Consider the following 22866-nt stretch of genomic DNA (forward strand, 5'->3'; position numbering starts at 1 on the left):
AAATCCCTGCTTCTCCTTACCGGTGGGTCTGAAAACAGTCTTGCCCAAATGTGAAGCAACTCAGTGCGGATCAATACATGATATTCACCTGAGGTACAGCCGGGAGTCCCATGCCCATTGACGTTTTCTTTGTCTGTGGACTCTGAGTACATGTGGGCATCTGTCCTGTCTGACAGTTACCCAGGACTCTCATTATCAGTCTTAATTCCTCTGGAGGTTGATGATCCAGCCCACTGGACAAACTACAGCTCATAGGCCAAATCCAGCCTATGGCTTGCCTTTGTAAATAAAGTTTTATTAAAACATGGTCGTGCTTATTCGTTTATGTATTGCCTATGGCTGCTTTCACCCAACACTGGCAAAGTTGAGTCATTGTGACAGAGACCTGCAGGCTCGCACAACTGAAAGTATTTCCCATCTGGCTCTTTATAGAAAGAGTTTGCTAACCTATGGTCCAGCTCTTTGAGCTCCTAGCTTACCTCTTTGATCTAGCTTTCTGCCTTCCCTCCAAAGTGAATTTTGTATATGCCACTGTAGCCTAGGTTGTAACTCACAACAGGTTTACAATCCACATACGTTGAAAGTTGACTGATGCAATAGCAGACTAACAGATTATTTTTCTTCCCTGACATGAGGTTAAGCTCCCTGAGAGCTGGGACCAGAGAGTTTTCTCTGTCATCTGCTCCTTACCTGGCCCCACCACCGTGCACTCGGTCGGCATTCAGCCTCGAGGGTCTTGTGACTGACCGGATTCTGCTTCCCTTCTTGTCCCCGACTCCTCAGGCCCTCCCAGTGAGGCCATGTGGGCCTTAGGAGATAAGATCGCCTCCACCGTTGTCGCCCAGACGCTACAGGTCCCAACCCTGCCCTGGAGTGGAAGCGGTAAGGGACCCCGAGCTTCCCTCTGGGGGAGCTTCTCAGCCCAGTCTTGATAATGTGAACGGTCAGGGTGACAGAAGTATGCTTGTAACAATTCTTTCCATTACAAATGTTACTTACTTTTATTTTTTAGTCATTAGCAAAATATTTTAAAATTTTAAATTAGTAAACAAGTGGTATAATTTATTGTAGGCAATTTAGAAAATACAAGAAGTACAAAAAAAAATGGAAATCATTCATAATCCTATGACCCAGTGTTGAACATTTATTACATTGTAGGTATCTACCTTTCCAACCTTTTTCTGGGCATAGTCTTTGGGAAAAAAAAAAAAAAAAAAGACAGATCTTGGCCAGTGGCTCATGTCTGTAACCCAACCCCCCAACCCAGTGCTTTCAGAGGCTGAGGGAGGAGGATCACTTGAAGCCAGGAGTTCAAGACCAGCCTGGGCAACATAGCAAGACCCCATCTCCAGAAAAAGTAAAAAAAAAAAAAATTAACTGGTTATGGTGGTGCATACCTGTAGTCCCAACTACTCAGGAGGCTGAGGCAGGAGGGTGGCTTGAGCCTAGGAGGTCGAGGTTACAGTGAACTATGGTGGCACCACTGCACTCCAGCCTGGGTGATGAGACCCTGTCTTTAAAAGGAAACAACAACCCATCTTACATTTCCTAGTTTGTGACTTTTTTTTTCCTCGCTAATGAATATCTTTCTATGTAAAAAATACACTTTACACCATTTAAGATGCCTGCATAGGATTATATCTTATGGGTGTATCATAATTTACTTAACAGTCCTCATGGTTAAACAATTTAGGTTGTTTCCAGTTTATTTTTTCTAATTTAAAAAATATTCAAAGGAATGGAGCTTTGATAATCTTACAGCTAAATTTATGTGTGCATTTTAATAATTTTCTTAGGATAAATTCCTAACAGTGGAGTTTCTAGGACAAATTAAAAAATAAATAGGACAGTCTCAAAAGTTTCCTATTAAATTTGTTTTTTTTTCCCCCCCAAAAGTTGAATTTTAAATTTGGGATGGAAAATTTGCTTTCATTTGTTAAATCTTTGCATGGTTTTGGGAAATAATTATTCACATATAAATGACTCCATAAGGTAGAATTGGGATTTTTTTTTGGATTTAGATTAATATGGTTGTTGTTGGTCGACTCAGTCTGAGTTTCTTTCCTTTTTTGTTGTTCTGTTTTCGAGACAGGGTCTCACTCTGTCACCCAGGCCAAACTGTAGTGGCATGATCATAGCTCACAGCAGTCTTGACCTCCTGAGCTCAAGTGATCCTCCTGTATCAGCCTCCCGAGTAGCTGGGATTACAGGCCCATGCCACCATGCCTGGCTAATTATAAAATTTTTTTTGTAAAGACAAGGTCTCACTATGTTGCCAGGGTTGGTCTTAAAGTCCTGGGTTCAAGCGATTCCCCCCACCTCAGCCTCCCAAAGTGCTGGGATTATAAGCATGAGCCACCACGCCTGGCAGTTAGTTTCTTAAGCTTGATTTCTCATTCAAGGTTGGGTTAGTTCTTGAGCAAATGAAAAGCCATTGTGAGAAGCTGAAGGGAGTGTCTGTATTCCGCTGGTCCAGAAGCCCAGGTCTAGCACTATGTCAGCAGGGAGAGGCCCTGTGGTTTCTGGGTTGTGTGTGTTTCTCCTGGATTTGGGAGGAATCAGGTTTCTTTGTGACTCTCCAGGCCTGACAGTGGAGTGGACAGAAGATGATCTGCAGCAGGGAAAAAGAATCAGTGTCCCACAAGATGTTTATGACAAGGGTTGCGTGAAAGACGTGGATGAGGGCTTGGAGGTAAATGCAGAGCCTGTGGGGGCAAGGGGGGGCCAGAACCAAACTGCCTCTGTCCTGGTAGCAGTTGGCAACTGGCTAACCTCTAAAGAGGTCTGTTTGTCCTTTGCACCCAGGCAGCAGAAAGAATTGGTTTTCCATTGATGATCAAAGCTTCTGAAGGTGGCGGAGGGAAGGGAATCCGGAAGGCTGAGAGTGCGGAGGACTTCCCGATCCTTTTCAGACAAGTGAGCAGTTCTTGCTATGTCTTTTCGCATCTGTCTTTGGGAATTGTTTGTGGGCTGCCAGATTATTTCTCTTAGCATTATTCTGTGACAGTCAAGAAGACATTTGTAGGAGCTGGATGTATCGTTGTATCGTATTTTGCAACAAACGCGTACATTTTTACTCAGAAAAGCCCATGGTTTTGCGTCGATCTTGACAGAATCTTTTAGGTAGTTCAAGTCTATAAATCAGTGTATCTAGAAATGATTTCAGAGATACAGGATCAAAATAGCTGTTTGTGACTATGTTGGCCTGTAGAGGAATGGGATATTTTATAAATTTTAGTACTCTTGTTATTTCTAATGTTTCTACATGGTCTATTTTATTTTATTTTTGAGACAGAGTTCACTCTGTCACCCAGGCTGGAGTGCAGTGGCACAATCTCAGCTCACTGCAACCTCTGCCTTTCAGGTTCAAACAATTCTAGTGCCTCAGCCTCCTGAGTAGCTGGGATTACAGGCGTGTGCCACCACACGCAGCTCATTTTTGTCTTTTTAGTAGAGACAGAGTTTCACCATGTTGGCTGGGCTGGTCTCAAACTCTTGGCCTTGAGTGATCCGCCCGCCCTGGCCTCCCAAAGTGCTGGGATTACAGGTGTGATCCGCTGCGCCCTGCCTGATCAATTTTAACTGTAGGAACGAATTGCACATTTACTTACTGGTAGCTAGTTTTCCTCTTTTAAAACCTTATGTCCGTTATCAGCAATGTTTAGAAAACATTTATACTGACAATCTTCCCATTCTTAAAGCTATTTTAATATTTCTAGCTTTTCTTCTAGACCTTCTTCATATGTATATTTTAAAGAGCTGTATTCAGTCTACACGAAATTTTGCTCTGCATTTAACACATTCCAAATTGTAGATCATGAATATTATTATGTTATTCCTGCCTTGGCAATTATTTTGATGATTACTCAATATTTTATGTGTGGCAATAGCCTTATTTATGAAACCTTTCCTTTTTTGTTAAATGTTTAGCTTATTTCTACTTTGTTATTATGAATAATAATACCACAGTATAATATGATATTTAGTACTATAAATAACACTTAGCTCTTTTTTCTTCTTAATTATTTTCTTGGATAAAGACTTGGGGAGAAAGACTTAGTTAAATAGCACACACTTTACATGCACTTTGAAACACATATCAGTACATTGCTTTCTAGGAGTTTTACTAATTATACCACTCTTGGTATAATATGTGAATGTTGTATAAAGCAGCAGTTTCACTACCATTGTATCGCTGTTGGGGTGTACAAGTGTTTTGGGGATTTGGATGGGGGGAAGAATTGATATTAAAAGGGAAGTTGCAGCAGCAGTACGGAAAGTTCACATCTATCCTTCGCCCGGTTTCACTCGTTAACATTTTTCATATAACTTTGCAACTAAGAGATTAACATGGGCACTTTTCTGTTTGGTAAACTCCAGACTAGATTGAATTTCATCTGTTTTTGCACCAATGTCCCTTTCCTGTTGCAGGATTCAGTCCTGGATTCCATATTGCATTAGGGGTCATACAGATTTTAAAGCTTTTTTGCTTTTTAAAAAATAGACTTTATTTATTAGAGCAGTTTTAGGGTCACAGCAAAATGGAGCGGAAAGAATAGAGAGTTCCCACATACCCCAGGCCCTCATGTGCACACAGATGCCCAAGCTTTTTTATTTTACTTATATGAGTGCACTATGAATATGTTCTTAATGTAGAGAGTCAGTCAAGTCAGCCATGTGTTAAGAATAAAAAAGGAAAAACCCTTTTCCCCATTACCTTCCAACTCTCCGTTCTCAGATGTAACCACTATTAGCAGCTGCCGATCATGGGGAGCTCTTTTCAGCACTGTCACTGTATATACTTTTACATAGACATTCATACAGTTGTTTTATTATTTTTTGCATGAGTTCATCCTATACATTATTGCAAATTTGTTAAACTTAATTTGTCTTAGAAATCATTGCACCTGAATACTTTTCACATTGTCTTTAAGAATCTCTAGAAGACATGCCTATAAAACAATGCCTTTCAGCTCTTAACAGGATGAAGTAAGTTTGTCCTTAGATTCCACCCGGGAGAGCTAGCTGAGAAAGTGCAGTAAGTGGAAGAAAAAGACAACCACAGATTACTGTGTTTTGGTCCCATTTTCATTCAAAGAAACTTTCTCTGTATGTGTTGCTATATGCATAGAAGAAAGCCAGTTTGGACACCAAACTCTTTAACAATGCAATATCTTTAGGGGATGTGATTGTGGGAGATTTTACCATTTCACAGAGTTTGACTTAAAAAAGAGAATATGTTGCAGGTAGTGACTATCGGGCTGGCGGTGCAGCTGGTAAAGGAATTTACCAAGACAGCTGTAGGTAAAGAAAGGCAGATTTATTGGAGGAAGTATGAAAATATGTTGCAAGATTGCAACAGGCAGCACAGCAGAGAAGGAGCTGTCTGCAAAGAGGCAAGGGCTGGTGGGAGGTTTTATAGGGTGGTGCTGGAGGAGGGGCTGTGAGGTTATTACGTCCTGGGGTTGTTTGTGATTAGCCATCTCTCGAGCAGTTGTTCATTGTTCTTCCCCACCTGGGGCCCTCCCCCACCTGGGGCCCCTTTCTCCTCGTTACTGTGGAGTCGGGACTCCACAGAATATTATGTCTGTGAGACAACAAAAGTAAAAGATCAGCAGAGTCCTGGATGAGTACCCTAAACACATCACTGCGTTTGTTTTATGTTCTCTCCTGAGAACTTCCAGAAGCTTCCAGAGCTGGTTTCCCCATGAAGATCAGGCTGCTCTGCTTCCCCTGACAGGTACAGAGTGAGATCCCAGGCTCGCCCATCTTTCTCATGAAGCTGGCCCAGCACGCCCGTCACCTGGAAGTTCAGATCCTCGCTGACCAGTATGGGAATGCTGTGTCTCTGTTTGGTCGCGACTGCTCCATCCAGCGGCGGCATCAGAAGATCGTTGAGGAAGCACCGGCCACCATCGCCCCGCTGGCCATATTCGAGTTCATGGAGCAGGTACACTTCTCAGAGCCCAGGGGGCAGCTTCAGAGAGAGCCGTCTCAGCTCAGAGTCAGGAAGAACTTTCTACGGTCAGTGTGGCTGAATGGTGGCATGGGTGCCTAACAAGAGGGATGAGGGCCCATTCCAGAGGTGATTTCAGCATCACACAGGTTTATTGGATTAGCCGGTCTGTGAACTCCCCAAATATTTCTTTTCTTTTTTGAGACAGAGTCTCACTGTGTTGCCCACGCTGGAGTGCAGTGGTGCGATGATAGTTCACAGCAGCCTGTAACTCCTGGGCTCAAGTGATCCTCCCACCTCAGCCTCCCAAGTAGCTGGGACTACAGGAACCTGTCACCATGTCTGGCTAATTTTTTAAAAAAATTTTTTGTAGAGACAGAGTCTTGCTATGTTGCCGAGGCTGGCCTTGAACTCCTGGCCTCAAGTGATCCTCCCGCCTTGGCCTCCTTAAGCGCTAGGGTGATAGGCATGAGCCACCACACCTGGCCAGTCCCAAAATATTTCACATGTAGCAGGTGCTCAGTCTGCATTTGGTGAAGGAACTGATAGTCACCATTTACAGTTCCCTGAAAAGACCTCTGGAACCCCCTTGGCCTCTTTCTGTTTCTTCACAGTGTGCCGTCCGCCTGGCCAAGACCGTGGGCTATGTGAGTGCAGGGACGGTGGAATACCTCTATAGTCAGGATGGCAGCTTCTACTTCTTGGAGCTGAATCCTCGCTTGCAGGTGGAACATCCCTGCACAGAAATGATTGCTGACGTTAATCTGCCGGCCGCCCAGCTACAGGTGAGAAAACGGGCTCGGGGCCCTGGGACTTCTCTGCCCTGGGTCAGGGGTCCATGTGCTGCTCCCATTAGTCCATCCCGCCCATCTCTTGGCCGACTGTCCCAGGGGAATGACTGGCCAAAGAGCACTTTGAGAAATCTGTAAAAGCTGTAGTTCTCCCTGGGAAAATATCTTTTATACAATTTCAGGACATTCATAGACCTAGAGAAATGTTTCTTAACCTTGTTATCATTATCACTCCCTGCAAGGATCCTTTGGACACATTTTATATCCTAATCCCTGTCTTGTGAAATTTTAATATCACAAATATACCACATACCTGTTTGGATATTGTAGATATATCTGTGCTTTATTCATGAAAAGAGTGAGATTTTCTTCACTCCCAAGAACAAATATTTGTCTCTTCAGAGGCAATATCATCCCTGTTAAGAATATGTGATCCAGAGTTATAACCTCTTGGGTTAAAGGGAACTCTAAATTTTTTTTTTATTTTTAATTTTTATGGGTATATAGTAAGTCTGTATATTTATAGGGTGCAAGAGATTTTTGTTTTTGTTTTTGTTTTTTTGAGACGGAGTCTTGCTCTGTTGCCCAGGCTGGAGTGCAGTGGCGCGATCTCGGCTCACTGCAGCCTCCGCCTCCCAGGCATACAATGTGTAATAATCACATCAGGGTAAATGGGTATCCATCCCCCTCCAGCGTTTATCCTTTCTTTGTGTTATGGTGTTATGAATATTCCAATTATACTCTTTTAGTTAATTTTAAAATGTGCAATAAATTATTGTTGACTGTAGTCACCCTGTTGTACTATATCAAATACCAGGCCGTATTCATTCTCTTAATCACTACATTTTTGCGCCCATTAACCATCCTCGCTTTCCATACCCCTACCTCTTCCTTTCCAGCCTCTGGTAACCATCATTCTACTCTCTGTGTCTGTGAGTTCCATTGTTTTAATTTTTAGCTCCCACAAATGAGTGAGAACTTGCAAAGTTTGTTTTTCTCTGCCTGGTTCATTTCATTTAACATAATGTTCTCCAGTTCCATCCACGTTGTTGCAAATCATGGTCTCATTCTTTTTTATGTCTGAATAGTACTCCATTGTGTGTATGTACCACATTTTCTTTTTCCTTTTCTTTTCTTTTTTTTTTTTTTTTTTTTGAGATGCAGTCTCGCTCTGTTGCCCAGGCTGGAGTGTAGTGGTGCAATCTCAGCTCACTGCAACCTCCACCTCTTGGGTTCAAGCAATTATCCTGCCTCAGCCTCCCTAGTAGTTGGGATTACAGGTGCACACTACCATGCCCAGCTAATTTTTGCATTTTCAGTAGAGATGGGGTTTCACCATATTGGCCAGGCTGGTCTCAAACTCCTGACTTCAGATGATCTGCCCACCTCAACTTCCCAAAGTGCTAGGATTACAGGCATGAGCCACTGCCCCTGGCCTGTACCACATTTTCTTTATCCAATCATCTGTTGATGGACATTTAGGTTGATTCCAAATCTTGGCTATTGTGAATAGTGCTACAGTAAACATGGGAGTACAGATACTCTTCGATATACTGATTTCCTTTCTTTTGAGTATATATTTAGCAGTGGGATTGCTAGATTGGTAGTTCTACTTTTAGTTTTTTAAGGAACCTCCATATTGTCCTCCATAGTGGTGGTACTAATTTTCAGTCCTACCAACAGTGTATGAGGGGTCCCTTTTCTCCACGTCCTTGCTAGCACTTCTTTTTCTGTTTTCTTTTTCCTTTCCTTTTTTTTTTTTTTTTTTTTTGAGAGTGAGTCTTGCTCTGTTGCCCAGGCTGGAGTACAGTGGTGCGATCTTGGCTCACAGCAACCTCTGCCTCACGGTTCGAACACTTCTCCTACCTCAGCCTCCTGAGTAGCTGGGACTACAGGCGTGTGCCACGACGCCCAGCTAATTTTTTGTGTATTTAGTAGAGATGGGGTTTCACCGTTTTAGCCAGGATAGTCTTGATCTCCTGACCTCGTGATCTACCCACCTCAGCCTCCCAAAGTGCTGGGATTACAAGCTTGAGCCACCGCGCCCAGCTGCTAGTATTTCTTATTGCCTGTCTTTTGGATAAAAGCCATTTTAACTGGAGTGAGACAATGTCTCATTGTGGTATTGATTTGCATTTCTCTGATGATCAGTGATGTTGGGCGCCTTTTCCTATGCCTGTTTGCCATTCGTATGTCTTCTTTTGGGAAATGTCTATTCAGATCTTTTGTCTGTTTTTAATTGGATTCATGAGACTTTTTTCCTACTCAGTTGTTTTAGCTTCTTTTTTGTTTTTGAGCCAGGGCCTTGCTCTGTTGCCCAGGCAGGAATGCAGTGGCATGATCATGGCTCACTGCAGTCTTGACCTCCTGGGCTCAAGCGATTCTCCCACATCAACCTCCTGAGTAGCTGAGACTACAAGTGTGCAACACCATGCCCAGCTAACTTTTTAAAATTTTTTATACAGATAAGGTCTCACTATGTTGTCTAGGCTGGTCTCAAACTCTTGGGTTCAAGCAGCCCTCCCACCTCAGCCTCCCAAAGTGCTGGTGTTACAGGCATGAGTCACCATGCTCATCCTTGAGCTTCTTATGTATTCTGGTTATTAATCCCTCGTCAGGTGGCTAGTTTACAAATGTTTTCTCCCATGCTGTGGATTGTCTCTTCCCTTTGTTGATTGTTTCCTTTGCTGTGCAGAAGTTTCTTAACTTGATGTGATCCCATTTGTCCTTTTTTTTGCTTTAGTTGTCTGTGCCTTTGGGGTATTACTCAATAAATTTTTGCCCAGACTGATGTTCCTGAGAGTTCCCCCAATGTTTTCTTCTAGTAGTTTCATAATTTCAGGTCTTACATTTAAGTCTTTAGTCCATTTTGATTTGAAGAATTTGATTCTTCATTTATGATTCTGCATATGGATATCCAGTTTTCCCAGCACCATTTATCGAAGAGACTTTTTCCCCATTGCATGTTCTTCGCAAGTCTGTCAAAAATGAGTTCACTGTAGATGTATGGATTTGTTTCTGGATTCTCTATTCTGTCCCATTGATCTATGTGTTTGTTTTTATGTCAGTACCACCCTGTTTTGGTTACTGTAGCTCTGTAATATAACTCATAGTCAGGTAATTTGATTCCTCCAGTGTTTGTTCTTTTTATTCAGGATGGTATTGGCTATTCTGGGTCTTTTGTGTTTCCATATAAACTTTAGGATTTTTTTTTCTATTTCTGTGAAGAATGTCATTGGTATTTTGATAGGGATTGCATTGAATCTATAGATTGCTTTGGGTAATATAGCCATTTTAACAATACTGATTCTTCCAAACCATGAACATGGAATATCTTTCCATTTTTGTGTGTCCTCTTCAATTTCTCACATCAGTGTTTTATGCTTTTTATTATAGAGACCTTTCACTTCTTAGGTTAAGTTTATTCCAAGGATTTTATTTTGTTTGTAGCTATCATAAATGGAATTACTTTCTTGATTTTTTTTTTCCAGACCATTCGCTCTTGGCATATAGAAATGCTATTGATTTTTATATGTTGATTTTGTATCCTGTAGATTTACTGAATTTGTCAATTCGAATTGTTTTTTGGTGGATTCTTTAGGTTTATCCAATTTTAAGATTATATCATCTGTAAACAAGGATAATTGGACTTCTTCCTTTCCAATTTGGATGTCCTTTATTTCTTCTCTAAATTGTTTTCATTGTTTTCTTCCTTCCTTCCTTCTTTCTTCCCATAATGGGGTCTCATTACGTTGCCCAGGCTGGTCTCCCTCCCTTCCTCTTTTTCTTCCTTCAGCAGAATTTTAAAAAAAGTTTTCTTTATTTTTTTTTAGTTTGAAAGATTTCAAAAAAGTTGCAAGAATGATACAATTAATACCCATATGCCCTGCATATAGATCCATCAGTTGCCACATTTGCTTTGTCTCTCTTCTGTCTGTTTGTATAATTTTAGGGGGCTCAATTTTTTTTTTTTTTTCTTTGAGATGGAGTCTCGCCCTTTCACCCAGGCTGGAGTGCAGTGGTGCGATCTTGGCTCACTGCAACCTCCACCTCCCAGGTTCAAGCGATTCTCCTGCCTCAGCCTCCCGAGTAGCTGGGATTATAGGTGCCTGCCAGCACACCCAGCTAATTTTTATATTTTTAGTAGAGACGGGGCTTCACCATGTTGGCCAGGCTGGTCTCGAACTCCTGACCTCAACTGATCAGCCCACCTCGGCCTCCCAAAATGCTGGGATTACAGGTGTGCACCACTGTGCCCGGCCGTGGGCTCAATCTTTTGAGCAATGGTTTGAGTGAACCTTCGTAACATATGGCCTCTGAATACTTCATTCTAAAGGCCTCCTAGAACAAGAGCATTCCGGTCCAATGCCCTAGTGCAATTATGACACTTGAGAAATAGAGCATTGATACCACATCTATATCTAATATATACCATTCACATTAAATATTTTCCCTGTTGTTCCAATAATGTCTTTTTGTAGCTGTTTTTTGTCTCTTAAATCCAGGATCCAACCCAACCCAGGGTGACACATTCCATTTTATTTTCATGTGTCTTTAATCTCTTTAATCTGAAAGCATTCTGTAGTCTTTTTTCATCCTTGACATTGGCATTAAAATTTTTTTTTTTTTTTTTTTTTTTTGGTGATGGAGTCTCGCTCTGTCACTCAGGCTGGAATGCAGTGGTGCAATCACGACTCACTACAGATTCAACCTCCCAGGCTCAAGTGATCCTCCCACCTCAGCCTCCTGAGTAGCTGGGACCACAGGTGCAAGTCACCATGCCTGGCTAATGTTTTTTTAATTTTTTCTGTAGAGATCGGGTCTCATTATGTTGCCCAGGCTGGTCTCCAACTCCTAGGCTCAAGCGATCTGCCTGCTTCAGCCTCCCAAAGTTCTGGGATTACAGGCACGGACACTGGCATTTTTGAGGAGCTCAGGCAGAATGTCCCTCACTGGATTTCTCTGATTGTTTCTTCCTGGTTCGATTCCTGCTACACATTTTGGCAGAATACTACACAGGTGTTGTGTCCTTAATACATCCCATCATGAAGCCTGTTAAATCTGATCATTTGGTTAAGCTGGTTCCATAATTGTCTACTTTTTACCCATTCTTCATGTCCAGTTTCCCCTTCGGGTGCCCTTTACAAAAACTTCCTTTAACTCTGCAGCCAACATGGTTGCTTCTCACCTTCCCTAGCTCTAAAAGTCTAGTACTTGATGCATGTATTTTCTTGTTGTGTGATGTTGTTTCATAAATATTTTTCCTTTTCCCAACTGTACTACTTGCTCCACTGTGAAAAGTTCATGTCTTATGGCTTTTTCTTTCTTTGGCTCTCTGGCCACAGTAGAGCACCACGTTGTCTATAGAGTAGTGTCTGTATATCCTAAATCATTGATTGAACCTCTGTTGCATCTACCACTGTGCCTGGTGTTTTGGGGCCATGTTCTGGTAGGACTGACAGTCTGTGGGTTGGATCTCTTGATTTTAGATCGCCATGGGCGTGCCACTGCACCGGCTGAAGGATATCCGGCTTCTGTACGGAGAGTCACCATGGGGAGTGACTCCCATTTCTTTTGAAACCCCCTCAAACCCTCCCCTCGCCCGAGGCCACGTCATTGCCGCCAGAATCACCAGCGAAAACCCAGACGAGGCAAGTTATGAGGGCCCCTGTGTTTCCACCGTCTCAGATCTCCCAGCATGTGGGGGACCCTGGATGTTAGCCTGGGAAGAGACACCCACAAGCTATCCAGGCATCTCAGTTTACAAATGGGGAAACTGAGGCATGGGAAGGGACATCCCATGGTTTATTGGATTATTGGATTTATTGGATTTTTATTTTTATTTATTTTTATTTTTTTGAGATGGAGTCTCACCCTGTCACCCAGGCTGGAGTGTAGTGGCGCGATCTTGGCTCACTACAGCCTCTGCCTCCCAGGTTCAAGCGATTCTCCTGCCTCAGTCTCCCAAGTAGTTGGGATTACAGGCGCCTGCCACCACGCCTGGCTAATTTTTGTATTTTTAGTAGAGACGGGGTTTCACCATATTGGCCAGGCTGGTCTGGAACTCCTGACCTCGAGTGATCCACCCGCCTCGGCCTCCCAAAGTGTTGGGATTACAGGCATGAGCCACCACACCCAGCTGGATTTACTGGATTTTTGGATTATTGCCAGGCTCTGGGCCGAGCCTTCCCGTGTCTCAGTGCTCACTTATAGGACACTACTGCTGCTGGACATTGTCACCCCACATTACAGGCAAAGAGCCTGGGGTAACTTGCTTCCTGTCTCCCACCTGGGACCTGCTGAGACCCATCAGTGGACTCCAAAAGCCATGCCTATCTTTGGGACAAGCAGCCAGGTTTAGAACCCTAGTCCTTGGATTTCTGGCCCCGTGTGCTTTTTGCCACAGTATGAAGTCTGGCTCATTGTAGAGAGTCCCTTTGTGACTTGGCCTTACTTGGGTCTTAAAAAACAAACCAACTGGCATCCCTTACAGTTTACATGCATACCGACCGTTGATTGTCACAGGACTCATCAATCTACTACAACTTAATTGCTTAATTATTACACTCAGGAAACTGGGGGTAAGAGAGGGTACACCTCCACCCCTTTTAATTAAATAATTTTAAGCTAGGGTAGCTGTATTCATTTGGGGTTCTTGGCTGTGAACCAAACACCAACTCTGGTGGACAAGCAAAAGGGGAATTTTTTGGAGGGATGATGGCTCGTTCCCAGGTTCCTGGGAGGATGGAGGACCAGGTATGGTAACAGCCCAGGCACTTGGGTCGCTCCATCTCTCACCTCTACATACCTCTCCCCAAATCCTTCATCCCTTAGTTCAGGAGCCCTAATCCCAGTGAGAGGTACCATGTCCACCCATTCTTATCAAAATTGTACTTAGAGGGAGACGGGCCGTTCTCCCAGAGGGAATCAGGTGTGTGTTGGCAGCAGCCTGGCCGATGGGGTGAGGAAAAGGGGGATGGAGGGAGGGAGGGAGGAAGGGGTAGGAAAGGAAGGAGGGAAGAGGGGAGTGAGGAAGGACGAAGGAGAGAGGGAAGGAGGGAGGGAAGTTGGAAGGAAGGAGAGAAGAAAGGAAGGAAATACCAACGAAATGGCCTCTTCCCTAGCAGCAAGGGCCCTGCCCAGGATGCCCTGGATTTCTTCACCTGCAGAGGTTTTCATTATCCAGAATTGGAAATCTAACCTGTCTTCACTTTTATTTAAACTTTTTATTTTCGAAATGTCAAGCATATAAAGTCAGAATGTCCCGTCACTCAGCTCCAACAAGCATCAACGTTTGCCCATTTAACACCTACACTACCATCTCTGTCCCAACTCGCTTATTTTATTTATTTATTTATTTATTTATTTATTTATTTATTTATTTATTTGAGACAGGTTCTTGCTCTGTCACCCAGGCGGGAGTGCAGTGGCGTAGTCATGCCTCACTGCAGCCTAATCTCCTGGGCTCAAGAGATCCTTCTGCCTCAGCCCCACAAGTAGCTGGGACTACAGGTGTGTGCCACCACACCTGGCTAATATTTTAATTTTTTGTAGAGATGGGGTCTCCTGATGTTACTCTGGCTGGTTTTGAACTCCTGGGCTCAAGTGATCCTCCTACCTCTGCCTCCCAAAGTGCTGGGATTACAGACATGAGCCACTGCGACTGACCCAACTTCGTTATTTTTTTACAGTTAAAAAAATAGGAATTATAGGCATTGAGGCGCTCATATGGGTACACCCATGAATAGATACATCCATACCTGTAACAAGAGATATCAGTGTTTTATTGACTACCCTAAGCTTTTGGTCAGCGTAGGGGTTCTTGGGTTTTCCCAGGACTGAATTCTGATGAAAATATATCTGGAGTAATGATTTCTTCCATTTTGCATTTTCTGTCCGGACTCCAGGGTTTTAAGCCGAGCTCCGGGACTGTTCAGGAACTGAATTTCCGGAGCAGCAAGAACGTGTGGGGTTACTTCAGCGTGGCCGCTGCTGGAGGCCTGCACGAGTTTGCGGATTCCCAGTTTGGGCACTGCTTCTCCTGGGGAGAGAACCGGGAAGAGGCCATTTCGTCAGTATCTCCCTCCCTCCTTCCTTCCTTCCTTCCTTCCTTCCTTCCTTCCTTCCCTCCTTCCCTCTCTCCCTTCTTCCCCTCTTCCTTCCCTCTTTCTCCTCCCTTCCTTTCTTCTTCCCTCCCTCTCAGCCTTTCTCCTTTTTTCCTTCCTTCCCTTCCATTGCCTTCCTGCCTTCCTTTCTTCCTCCCCTCTTCTGCCCTCCCCTCCCCTTCCACCCCTTCCCCTCCCTTCCTTCCTGCCTTCCTTTCTCCTCCCCTTCCCTTCCTTCCTCCCTTCCTCCCTGTCTTCCTGCTTTCTTTCTTCCCCCTTCCTCCCTCCTTCCTTCTTTTCCTGACTTCTCTGCTTTCCTCCCCCTCCCTTTCTTCCTCCTTCTTTCCTTCCTTCCTTCTTTCCCTCCCTTCCCACTTCCTCCTTTTCCCAATTCCTTCCTTTAAGAAATGAAACAGTCCCCTGGGGCTTCAGATACAGTAGCATTTCAGGAGACCAAGAAAAGTAAATCACAGGGTAGGCCCCATTTTAAATACCCTGTGCTTGAAGTTCAAGATCAAAGCCTGCCCTTTTCCTTTATTGAAGATCCACAAAGTAAAATAAGTGCACCAAGGTCATTTGGTCTTGAGCTTATAAGAGTTCTAGCTTGAAGGAGATCTAAAGATTGTTCTAGGAGATACCCAAAGTGTAAAAGGTGCTAAGTACTATAGCTGAAGAAAGGGGGAGGGAAACTCCTTTACATTTAAACCTTATCAGTAGTTCCCTAATGGGTTGTATTTCACACCGAAGACTAAATTTTAAGGAGTGTGTCCTGCTGTGAACCACCCACCACCCTGAGGCCTGTGACAGCAGCCCCATGTCCCCAGCTCAGCCAAGTCCTCCCATACTTGTGATAGTTTCTGCAGAGCTGAGAAGCCCACATTGACAGAGGGACCCCCAAATTCTGACACACCATCTCCGACACTTCTCCTGACTTGACATGGGTGTGGAAAGGTATAAAACTAGTTTACTTTGTAATTAAATGTTTTTGTGTGGGTAACTGCCCTTCGGAGTGAAAAAATCCCAAAGGCCTTAGCATTAAAATCTGACGTGGGGCACTTAGCCACGAATTAAATTGAGTTGGGCAGTTTTGATGATCAGGTTTTCTTTGCCAGCTTAGAATAATTAATTTTAATCATGCTTAGTGAAAGATCAAGATCCTTGAAGTTATGGAAGATTGCAGCAAAAAGGGCTTACTTAATAGGAGTAGGCGGAAGACAGGTCAGCCAGCCCAGACCCCTCCAAGTGAAGTGACCTGTGGCTTGTCACATGCTACGAGTGGACCAACCGCAACTTCAACAGAACTCACAGGCAGAAATTCCAGCTTTTCTTATTGCTGTTAGTGAGAGTCCAGTAGGGGGATCAACTGTCCTCGTTTTCCTGGCACCGGTTTCTCAGGTTGAAGGACTTCTCAGTGCTAAAATGGGGACCGCCCCAAGGAAACTGGGACAAGTCACTCACCCGTGAGGCCAGCGGGTTAACTCTCAGACCCAGCTTCCAGACCCACAGCTGACTTTTCATGGCCTATGGATACCCTTGTATGACCTTACTGGGTCTTCATTTTCTCACCCCCAAAATGGGGTCATCAGTGTCCTTCCCCGTTACCTGCTGACAGCACACAGGATGCTGCAAGACATGAAAGCTTACTCGGCCAGGCACAGTGGCTCATGCCTGTAATCCCAGCACTTTGGGAGGCCAAGGCGGGCAGATCACTTGAAGCCAGGAGTTCAAGACCAGCCTGGCCAACATGACGAAACCCCGTGTCTACTAAAAATACCAAAATTAGCCGAGCATCCTGGTGGCCATCTGTAATCCCAGCTACTCGGGAGGCTGAGGCAGGAGAATTGCTTGAACCTGGGAGATGGAGGTTGCAGTGAGCTGAGATCGTGCCATTTCACTCCAGCCTGGGCAACAAGAGTGAAACTCCGTCTCAAAAAAACAAAAAAAAGAAAAAAAGAAAGCTTTCTCTCCCAGAAGAAGAGGTGTTCAGATACCTGCCCACACTCACCATGAATTCATAGGGCTCAGCTTCCCGAGTAGCTGGGACTATAGGTGCGTCCCACCACGCCCGGCTAGTTTTGTATTTTTAGTAGAGACGGGATTTCTCCATGTTGGTCAGGCTGGTCTCGAACTCCTGACCTCAGGTGATCCACCCGCCTTGGCCTCCCAAAGTGTTGGGATTACAGGCGTGAGCCACTGCACCTGGCCTGAGGTTTAGCTATTTGAACTGGTGCTCTTGGAGATTTGGAGTCTGTGTGTTGGGGAGAGGCAGCCATGGGGCCCACCAGGCCCCTGAGCCCGGTGACAGTGCCGTCCATCTGCAGGTGCACCCCACACACACCAGGCAGAGCAGCTGTGTGGAAGGTGAGAGGGTGGCACCAGCTCTGGGGACAGGAGATTTGAATAGGTCAAGGGAGAGACAGAGGCGGTGACCGATTTTCCCTTTGTTTTTTTCTTCTTTTAAGAGATAGCGTCTCACTGTGTTGCCCAGGCTGGAGTGCAATGGTGTGATCATAGCTCACTGCAGCCTCAAACTCCTGGGCTCAAGCGATCCTCCCCCTTTAGCCTCCTGAGTAGCTGGGACTACAGTCACATACCATCACGCTTGGCTGATTTTAAAATTTTTGTAGAGATGGCATCTCATTATGTTGCCCAGGCTGGTCTTGAACTCATGCCTCAAGCAATCCTCCCACCTCAGACTCCCAAAGCAGTGGGATTACAGGCATGAACCACCATGCCTGACTGGTTCTTTCTCTACTAATCATTAACTATTATAGTCAATAATTATAACAATAATAACTAATCACGTTCATTGTAGTTAACATTTATTGATCAATGACCATGTGCATTACATGGATTGTCTCATTTCAATTCTCGAACACCCTCATGAAGTCAGGGCTATTTCCCCATTTTCCATATGAGGAAACTGAGGCCCAGAGTTCTCAAGTCACTTGGCCAAGATTAGCCAGGCAGTAAACCCTGGCGCTGATTCAATGCACTGGCTGTGTCAGTCAGAGCCCTCTCTTAACTCCTGTGCTTTTCTTTTCTTTTTTTTTTTTTGGAGACAGAGTCTTGCTCTGTCGCCCAGCCTGGAGTGCAGTGGTGTGATCTCAGCTCACTGCAACCTCTGCCTCCCAGATTCAAGTGATTCTCCTGCCTCAGCCTCCTGAGTAGCTGAGATTACAGGCGTCCTCCACCATGCTGAGCTAATTTTTGTATTTTTGGTAGAGATGGGGTTTCGCCATGTTGGCCAGGCTGGTCTTGAACTCCTAACCTGAAGTAATACACCTACCTCAGCCTCCCAAGGTGCTGGGATTACAGGCGTGAGCCACCACACCCGGCCACTCCTGTGCTTTTCTAGTTCTCTGAACCACATCATTGCAGCAACTCTGTTGATGTATGCATGAATTTGGAAAATGATCCATGTGCCTTTCCCTTCAAGGAACATGGTGGTGGCTTTGAAGGAACTGTCCATCCGAGGCGACTTTAGGACTACCGTGGAATACCTCATTAACCTCCTGGAGACCGAGAGCTTCCAGAACAACGACATCGACACCGGGTGGTTGGACTACCTCATTGCTGAGAAAGTGCAGGTAGGGAGTGAGCTGCCTGTGTCTCCCCTCTGGATGGCCGAGACCTCGGCTTCCTGAGGATACTGAAGTGCATTTTCTCCTAGGCGGAGAAACCGGATATCATGCTTGGGGTGGTATGCGGGGCCTTGAACGTGGCCGATGCGATGTTCAGAACGTGTATGACAGATTTCTTACACTCCCTGGAAAGGTAGGGGCTGTGGCAGTTCCCTTCTGCTTTTGTGATACCTGTTAACGGCTTAGGAGGCTGAATCTGTCTCCTTTATTTGTGTGGCCAATTAGTCACCAGGCAAGTGGTGAGTCTCTCCTCCGGTCTTGCCTCTGGGAAATTCCTCTACAGATCAACCTAGGCTACCCTTGAAGAGGCTGTGGGTTAGGGAATGGGATTCTCGAGGCCAGGGTGGCAGTCAGTGTACAGGCTGTTGTGTACGGATCCATGCTGACTTGTGTAAGGTACATCATAATAGTCAGGAGTTCTGAGTTCAAGGAGGTGGATTTGGGAAGCAAAGCGGCTTAAAGGTCATCTCTACAAGTGGGTGCATTCCCAGACCCTCACCAGAATCAGAGGGTCATCATGAAATGGACCAGAACGGAAAGCAACCAGGCGACCTCTGTTAGGATAGGCCGGGGTTTCTCAGCGTCAGCACCATTAACATTTTGTGCGGGATCCTTTTTTGTTTGGGAGCCCGTCCCGTGCATCACAGGATGTTAGCAGCATTCCTGGCCTCTACCCACTAAATGCCAGGAGCAGCCCTTCCCTCTGAGTCATGACAATCAAATATATCTCCAGACATTGCCCAATGTCCCAGGGTTAGGAGCAGAATAATCACCCCCAGTTGAGAACTGCTGCAAGAGGCAAAGCAACTGTCAAAAAGAAAATAAAAGGATAAACTTTTTTTTGTTTTTTGTTTTTTTTTTGAGACAGAGTCTTGCTCGGTCATCCAGGCTGTCACCCAGGCTAGAGTGCAGTGGTATGATCACAGCTCACTGCAGCCTCGACTTCCTGGGCTCCAGTGATCTGCCCACCTCAGCCTCCCAAGTAGTTGGGACCGCTGGTGCATGCCATCATGCCTGGCCAATTTTTTTAACTTTTTGTATAGATGGGGTCTCACTATGTTGTCCCCCAGGCTGGTCTCAAACTCATGGCCTCAAGCAATCCTCCTGCCTCAACTCTGAAAGTGCTGAGATTATAGGTGTGAGCCACTGCACCCGGTGAGAAATGTTTTTAGTGCTTGGTTATGCTTTTGAACGGTAGTAGAATCACAGTCCCTGCTCTGGTTTCTTTCATAAGCAGGAGGCAGGATCCCATATGTGAAATTTTTCTGAGAGACCATTATGGACTTTGCTCCTGAAAAGCCTTTTTAAGATTTCCAATCCTTCAGCAAGTGCTGATTCCTTAAGTTCTAAGCAATATCAGGCTGCTCAGGGTGATTCAGGTTCTGTGCGTGACTTTTAATCAGATTTAGCTTTTTTTTTTTTTTTTTTTGAGACACAGTCTCGCTCTGTCACCCAGGCTGGAGTGCAATGGTGTGATCTCAGCTCACTGCAACCTCCGCCTCCTGCATTCAAGCAATTCTTGTGCCTCAGCCTCCCGAGTAGCTGGGATGACAGGTGCATGCCACCACGCCCAGCTAATTTTTGTATTTTTAGTAGAGATGGGGTTTTGCCATGTTGGCCAAGCTGGTCTCGAACTCTTGGCCTCAAGTGATGTGCCTGCCTCAGCCTCCCAAGGTGCAGGGATTACAGGTGTGAGCCATTGCGCCCGGCCCAGGCTTAGCATTTTTAGTGCAGTCAGGTTTGCTGATGCAGAGAGCTGCGTAATTTTTTTAAATGCAAGGGATGGCTGTGGAGTTCTCAGTCCCTCCCAAGGCTGACCACAACCCTGTCTTTTCTTTCAGGGGCCAGGTCCTCCCAGCGGATTCACTACTGAACCTTGTAGATGTGGAATTAATTTACGGAGGCGTTAAGTACATTCTCAAGGTAAATGCCCCCATGCCTCTCCAATGTCTCCAACACTCTGCAAGCTTCAGGGAGTTTCTTTCTTCCATGAACCATCCCTGGAGTGGATTTGCTCATGCTTGGGTTTGAGCTCTTGTGTTCCTCGGCAATCCCCATGTAGTCCATGACCTTGACACCTAAACACTTTGGCTTTTAGAACATGTAGGGCTGTGCATTCTGCAGAGGGCACAATGGAGCATGGATAAGTTTCCTGTAGCCGCGGTAACAAGGTACCACAAACTGGTTTAAACCAACAAAAATTTATTGTGTCCCAGTTCTGGAGGCCAAGTATAAAATCAAGGTGTTGGCGGGCCGTGGTCTCTCTGAAGGCGCTGGGGCAGGATCTGTTCCGAGCCTCCCCAGCTTCTGGTGCTGCTGGCAGTCCCTGGTGATTTTTGGCTTGTGGATGCCTTGCCCCAGTCTCTGTCTGGTTTTTTTTTTGTTGTTGTTGTTTTTCAAACGGAGCCTCACTCTGTCACCCAGGCTGGAGTGCAGTGGCTCAACCTTGGCTCACTGCAACCTCCATCTCCCAGGTTCAAGCAATTCTTCTGCCTCAGCCTCCTGAGTAGCCGAGATTATAGGCATATGCCACCATGCCTGGCTAATTTTTGTATTTTTAGTAGAAATGGGATTTCACCATGTTGCCTAGGCTGGTCTTGAACTCCTGAGCTCAAGTGATCTGCCCTGCCTTGGCCTCCCAAAGTGCTGGGATTACAGGCATGAGCCACCCCCCAACCTCTGCCTCTGTGTGTGTGCGTGCGTGCGTGCGTGCGTGTGTGTGTGTGTGTGTTTACATTGGCCTCCCAAAGTGCTGGGATTACAGTCATGAGCCACCCCCTGGCCTCTGCCTCTGTGTGTGTGTGTGTGTGTGTGTGTTCACATTATCTTCCATGACTGTGTCTTTGTGTCTCTTCTCTTGTAAGAACACCAGTCACATTGGATTTAGCGCACACCCTAATCCAGTATGATTTCATCTTAATTACATCTGCAGAGACCTCATTCCAAATAAGGTCACATTCCAAGGTTCCAGGAAGGCCATGAATTTTGGAGGATATTATTCAACCCCTATAGAATGTGAGCTGGGCCTTTGCTGAGACAGAATAGTGGGCCCGGGTCTGCTTCCAGGGGCTCTGAGGCTGGTTTTGTTCTCTGTCTCTGCACCACGTGTGGATTTCTGGCGTCTTCCCTGGTTTGCTACTGGAGTCCCTGGGGCTTATTCCGGTTGCTCTCCTCTGTCAGAAGTGCCTAGTTGCCCTTTGTGGGCCATTCAAGGTCAATTCAACACTGTCAGAAACGTCTCTGAGATGCACAGGTAGGGGGTGAGGCTTGGTGTCCTAGCCATGGTGTTCTGGGCCCAGGGTCCTTGTTGGGGTGAGCTGGCTGTGGCATCAGTGCCCCGGGTTCCAATGCAATGGCAGGAGGCTGTGTCCCCTGTAAGCCCAGGCCTGCCCAGTACTTCCCAGCCTCACATTGTCAGGAGGGAAAAGAGGACAGAGTTTGAGTCTGCTTATGAGACAGAATTTTTGTTTTCTTTAATTAGTACTTTCTATTTAATATTGATGAGCATGAGTAGAACTCACAACTTTGGAGATTTGGGGGCTTTAGTTCAACTAAACCTGTGTGTCATTAATCAGGGTGTGCTTTCACAATCATCCTCCTTTGCCCCTAATGCCTCTTGGCTACCTTTGGGGACCTGGCTGCCCCCAACTTGATTTTAAATGTCACATATGCACAATGTAGAAAATTTCAAAATTTCAAGCGAGCATAAAAAATCAGGAAAAAAAAATCCATCATGTGCTAATGCCTAGAGGTAATCCTGGTGAACATTTTAGCAAATCTTTGTTATATATTTTTTTTCCTTTTGCATTAATTTTACAAAGTTGAGATCATGGTGCAAATACAGTTTTACAGCTTTGATATAATCATGGCATAAAGTTTTCCATGTTATTAACAAGTTTTTTTTTTTTAACACGAGTCTAAACTCATGTCTGTGGCACTGTCTCCCTGAACTTTTAATAGTGATGGGAACATTCCCTATCTTCTGTGTCCAAGATGCTGCCCTTATGTGGTGACTGAGCACTTGAAAGTGGCCAGTGTGACTGAGGAACTGAATTTTACATTTTATTTCATTTTGATCAATTTAAATAGCTGTGTGTGGTTAGGGGTCACCGTATCAGACAGGGCAGATCTAAAGTGTTCCATTGCAAGGTTGTTGGCTTGCTAATTTGGTTCCAATTTTTGTTATTACAAATAATGCTGTAATACACATTCCTCTACTTCTTGCTACCTTGTGTCATAAACTGTGAATTTTATAGGTTGAAGGCCCTTTAGGGTGTGTGTTTTCTGAGAGAAAACTGAACTGAAGTACCAGATGGGGCAGGCGCTCTTCCTGGAGGGAGATGTAGTGCTGGGGCCAGGGCTTGGCTGTG

General features: G+C 45.0%; 1 protein-coding gene across 18 annotated transcripts in view; it reads left to right on the forward strand.

The window, feature by feature from the left end:
* Positions 1 to 22866, forward strand: part of ACACB (acetyl-CoA carboxylase beta) — a 158279-nt gene that overhangs the window by 62369 nt on the left and 73044 nt on the right. For all 18 annotated transcript variants that reach the window (XR_010148148.1, XR_010148150.1, XR_010148149.1 and 15 more), the window contains 10 exons: positions 784 to 882; positions 2583 to 2692; positions 2806 to 2916; positions 5741 to 5950; positions 6571 to 6741; positions 12237 to 12398; positions 14655 to 14818; positions 18292 to 18442; positions 18526 to 18629; positions 20338 to 20419. Coding sequence is in view for 13 of the 18 variants with exons in the window: in XM_016924144.4 (XP_016779633.3) it covers positions 784 to 882; positions 2583 to 2692; positions 2806 to 2916; positions 5741 to 5950; positions 6571 to 6741; positions 12237 to 12398; positions 14655 to 14818; positions 18292 to 18442; positions 18526 to 18629; positions 20338 to 20419 (1364 nt within the window). In the remaining 5 variants the exon portion in view is untranslated. The remainder of the gene's footprint in view (positions 1 to 783; positions 883 to 2582; positions 2693 to 2805; positions 2917 to 5740; positions 5951 to 6570; positions 6742 to 12236; positions 12399 to 14654; positions 14819 to 18291; positions 18443 to 18525; positions 18630 to 20337; positions 20420 to 22866) is intronic.

The sequence above is a fragment of the Pan troglodytes genome, chromosome 10 (assembly GCF_028858775.2).
Source record: "Pan troglodytes isolate AG18354 chromosome 10, NHGRI_mPanTro3-v2.0_pri, whole genome shotgun sequence".
Lineage (NCBI taxonomy): Eukaryota > Metazoa > Chordata > Mammalia > Primates > Hominidae > Pan > Pan troglodytes.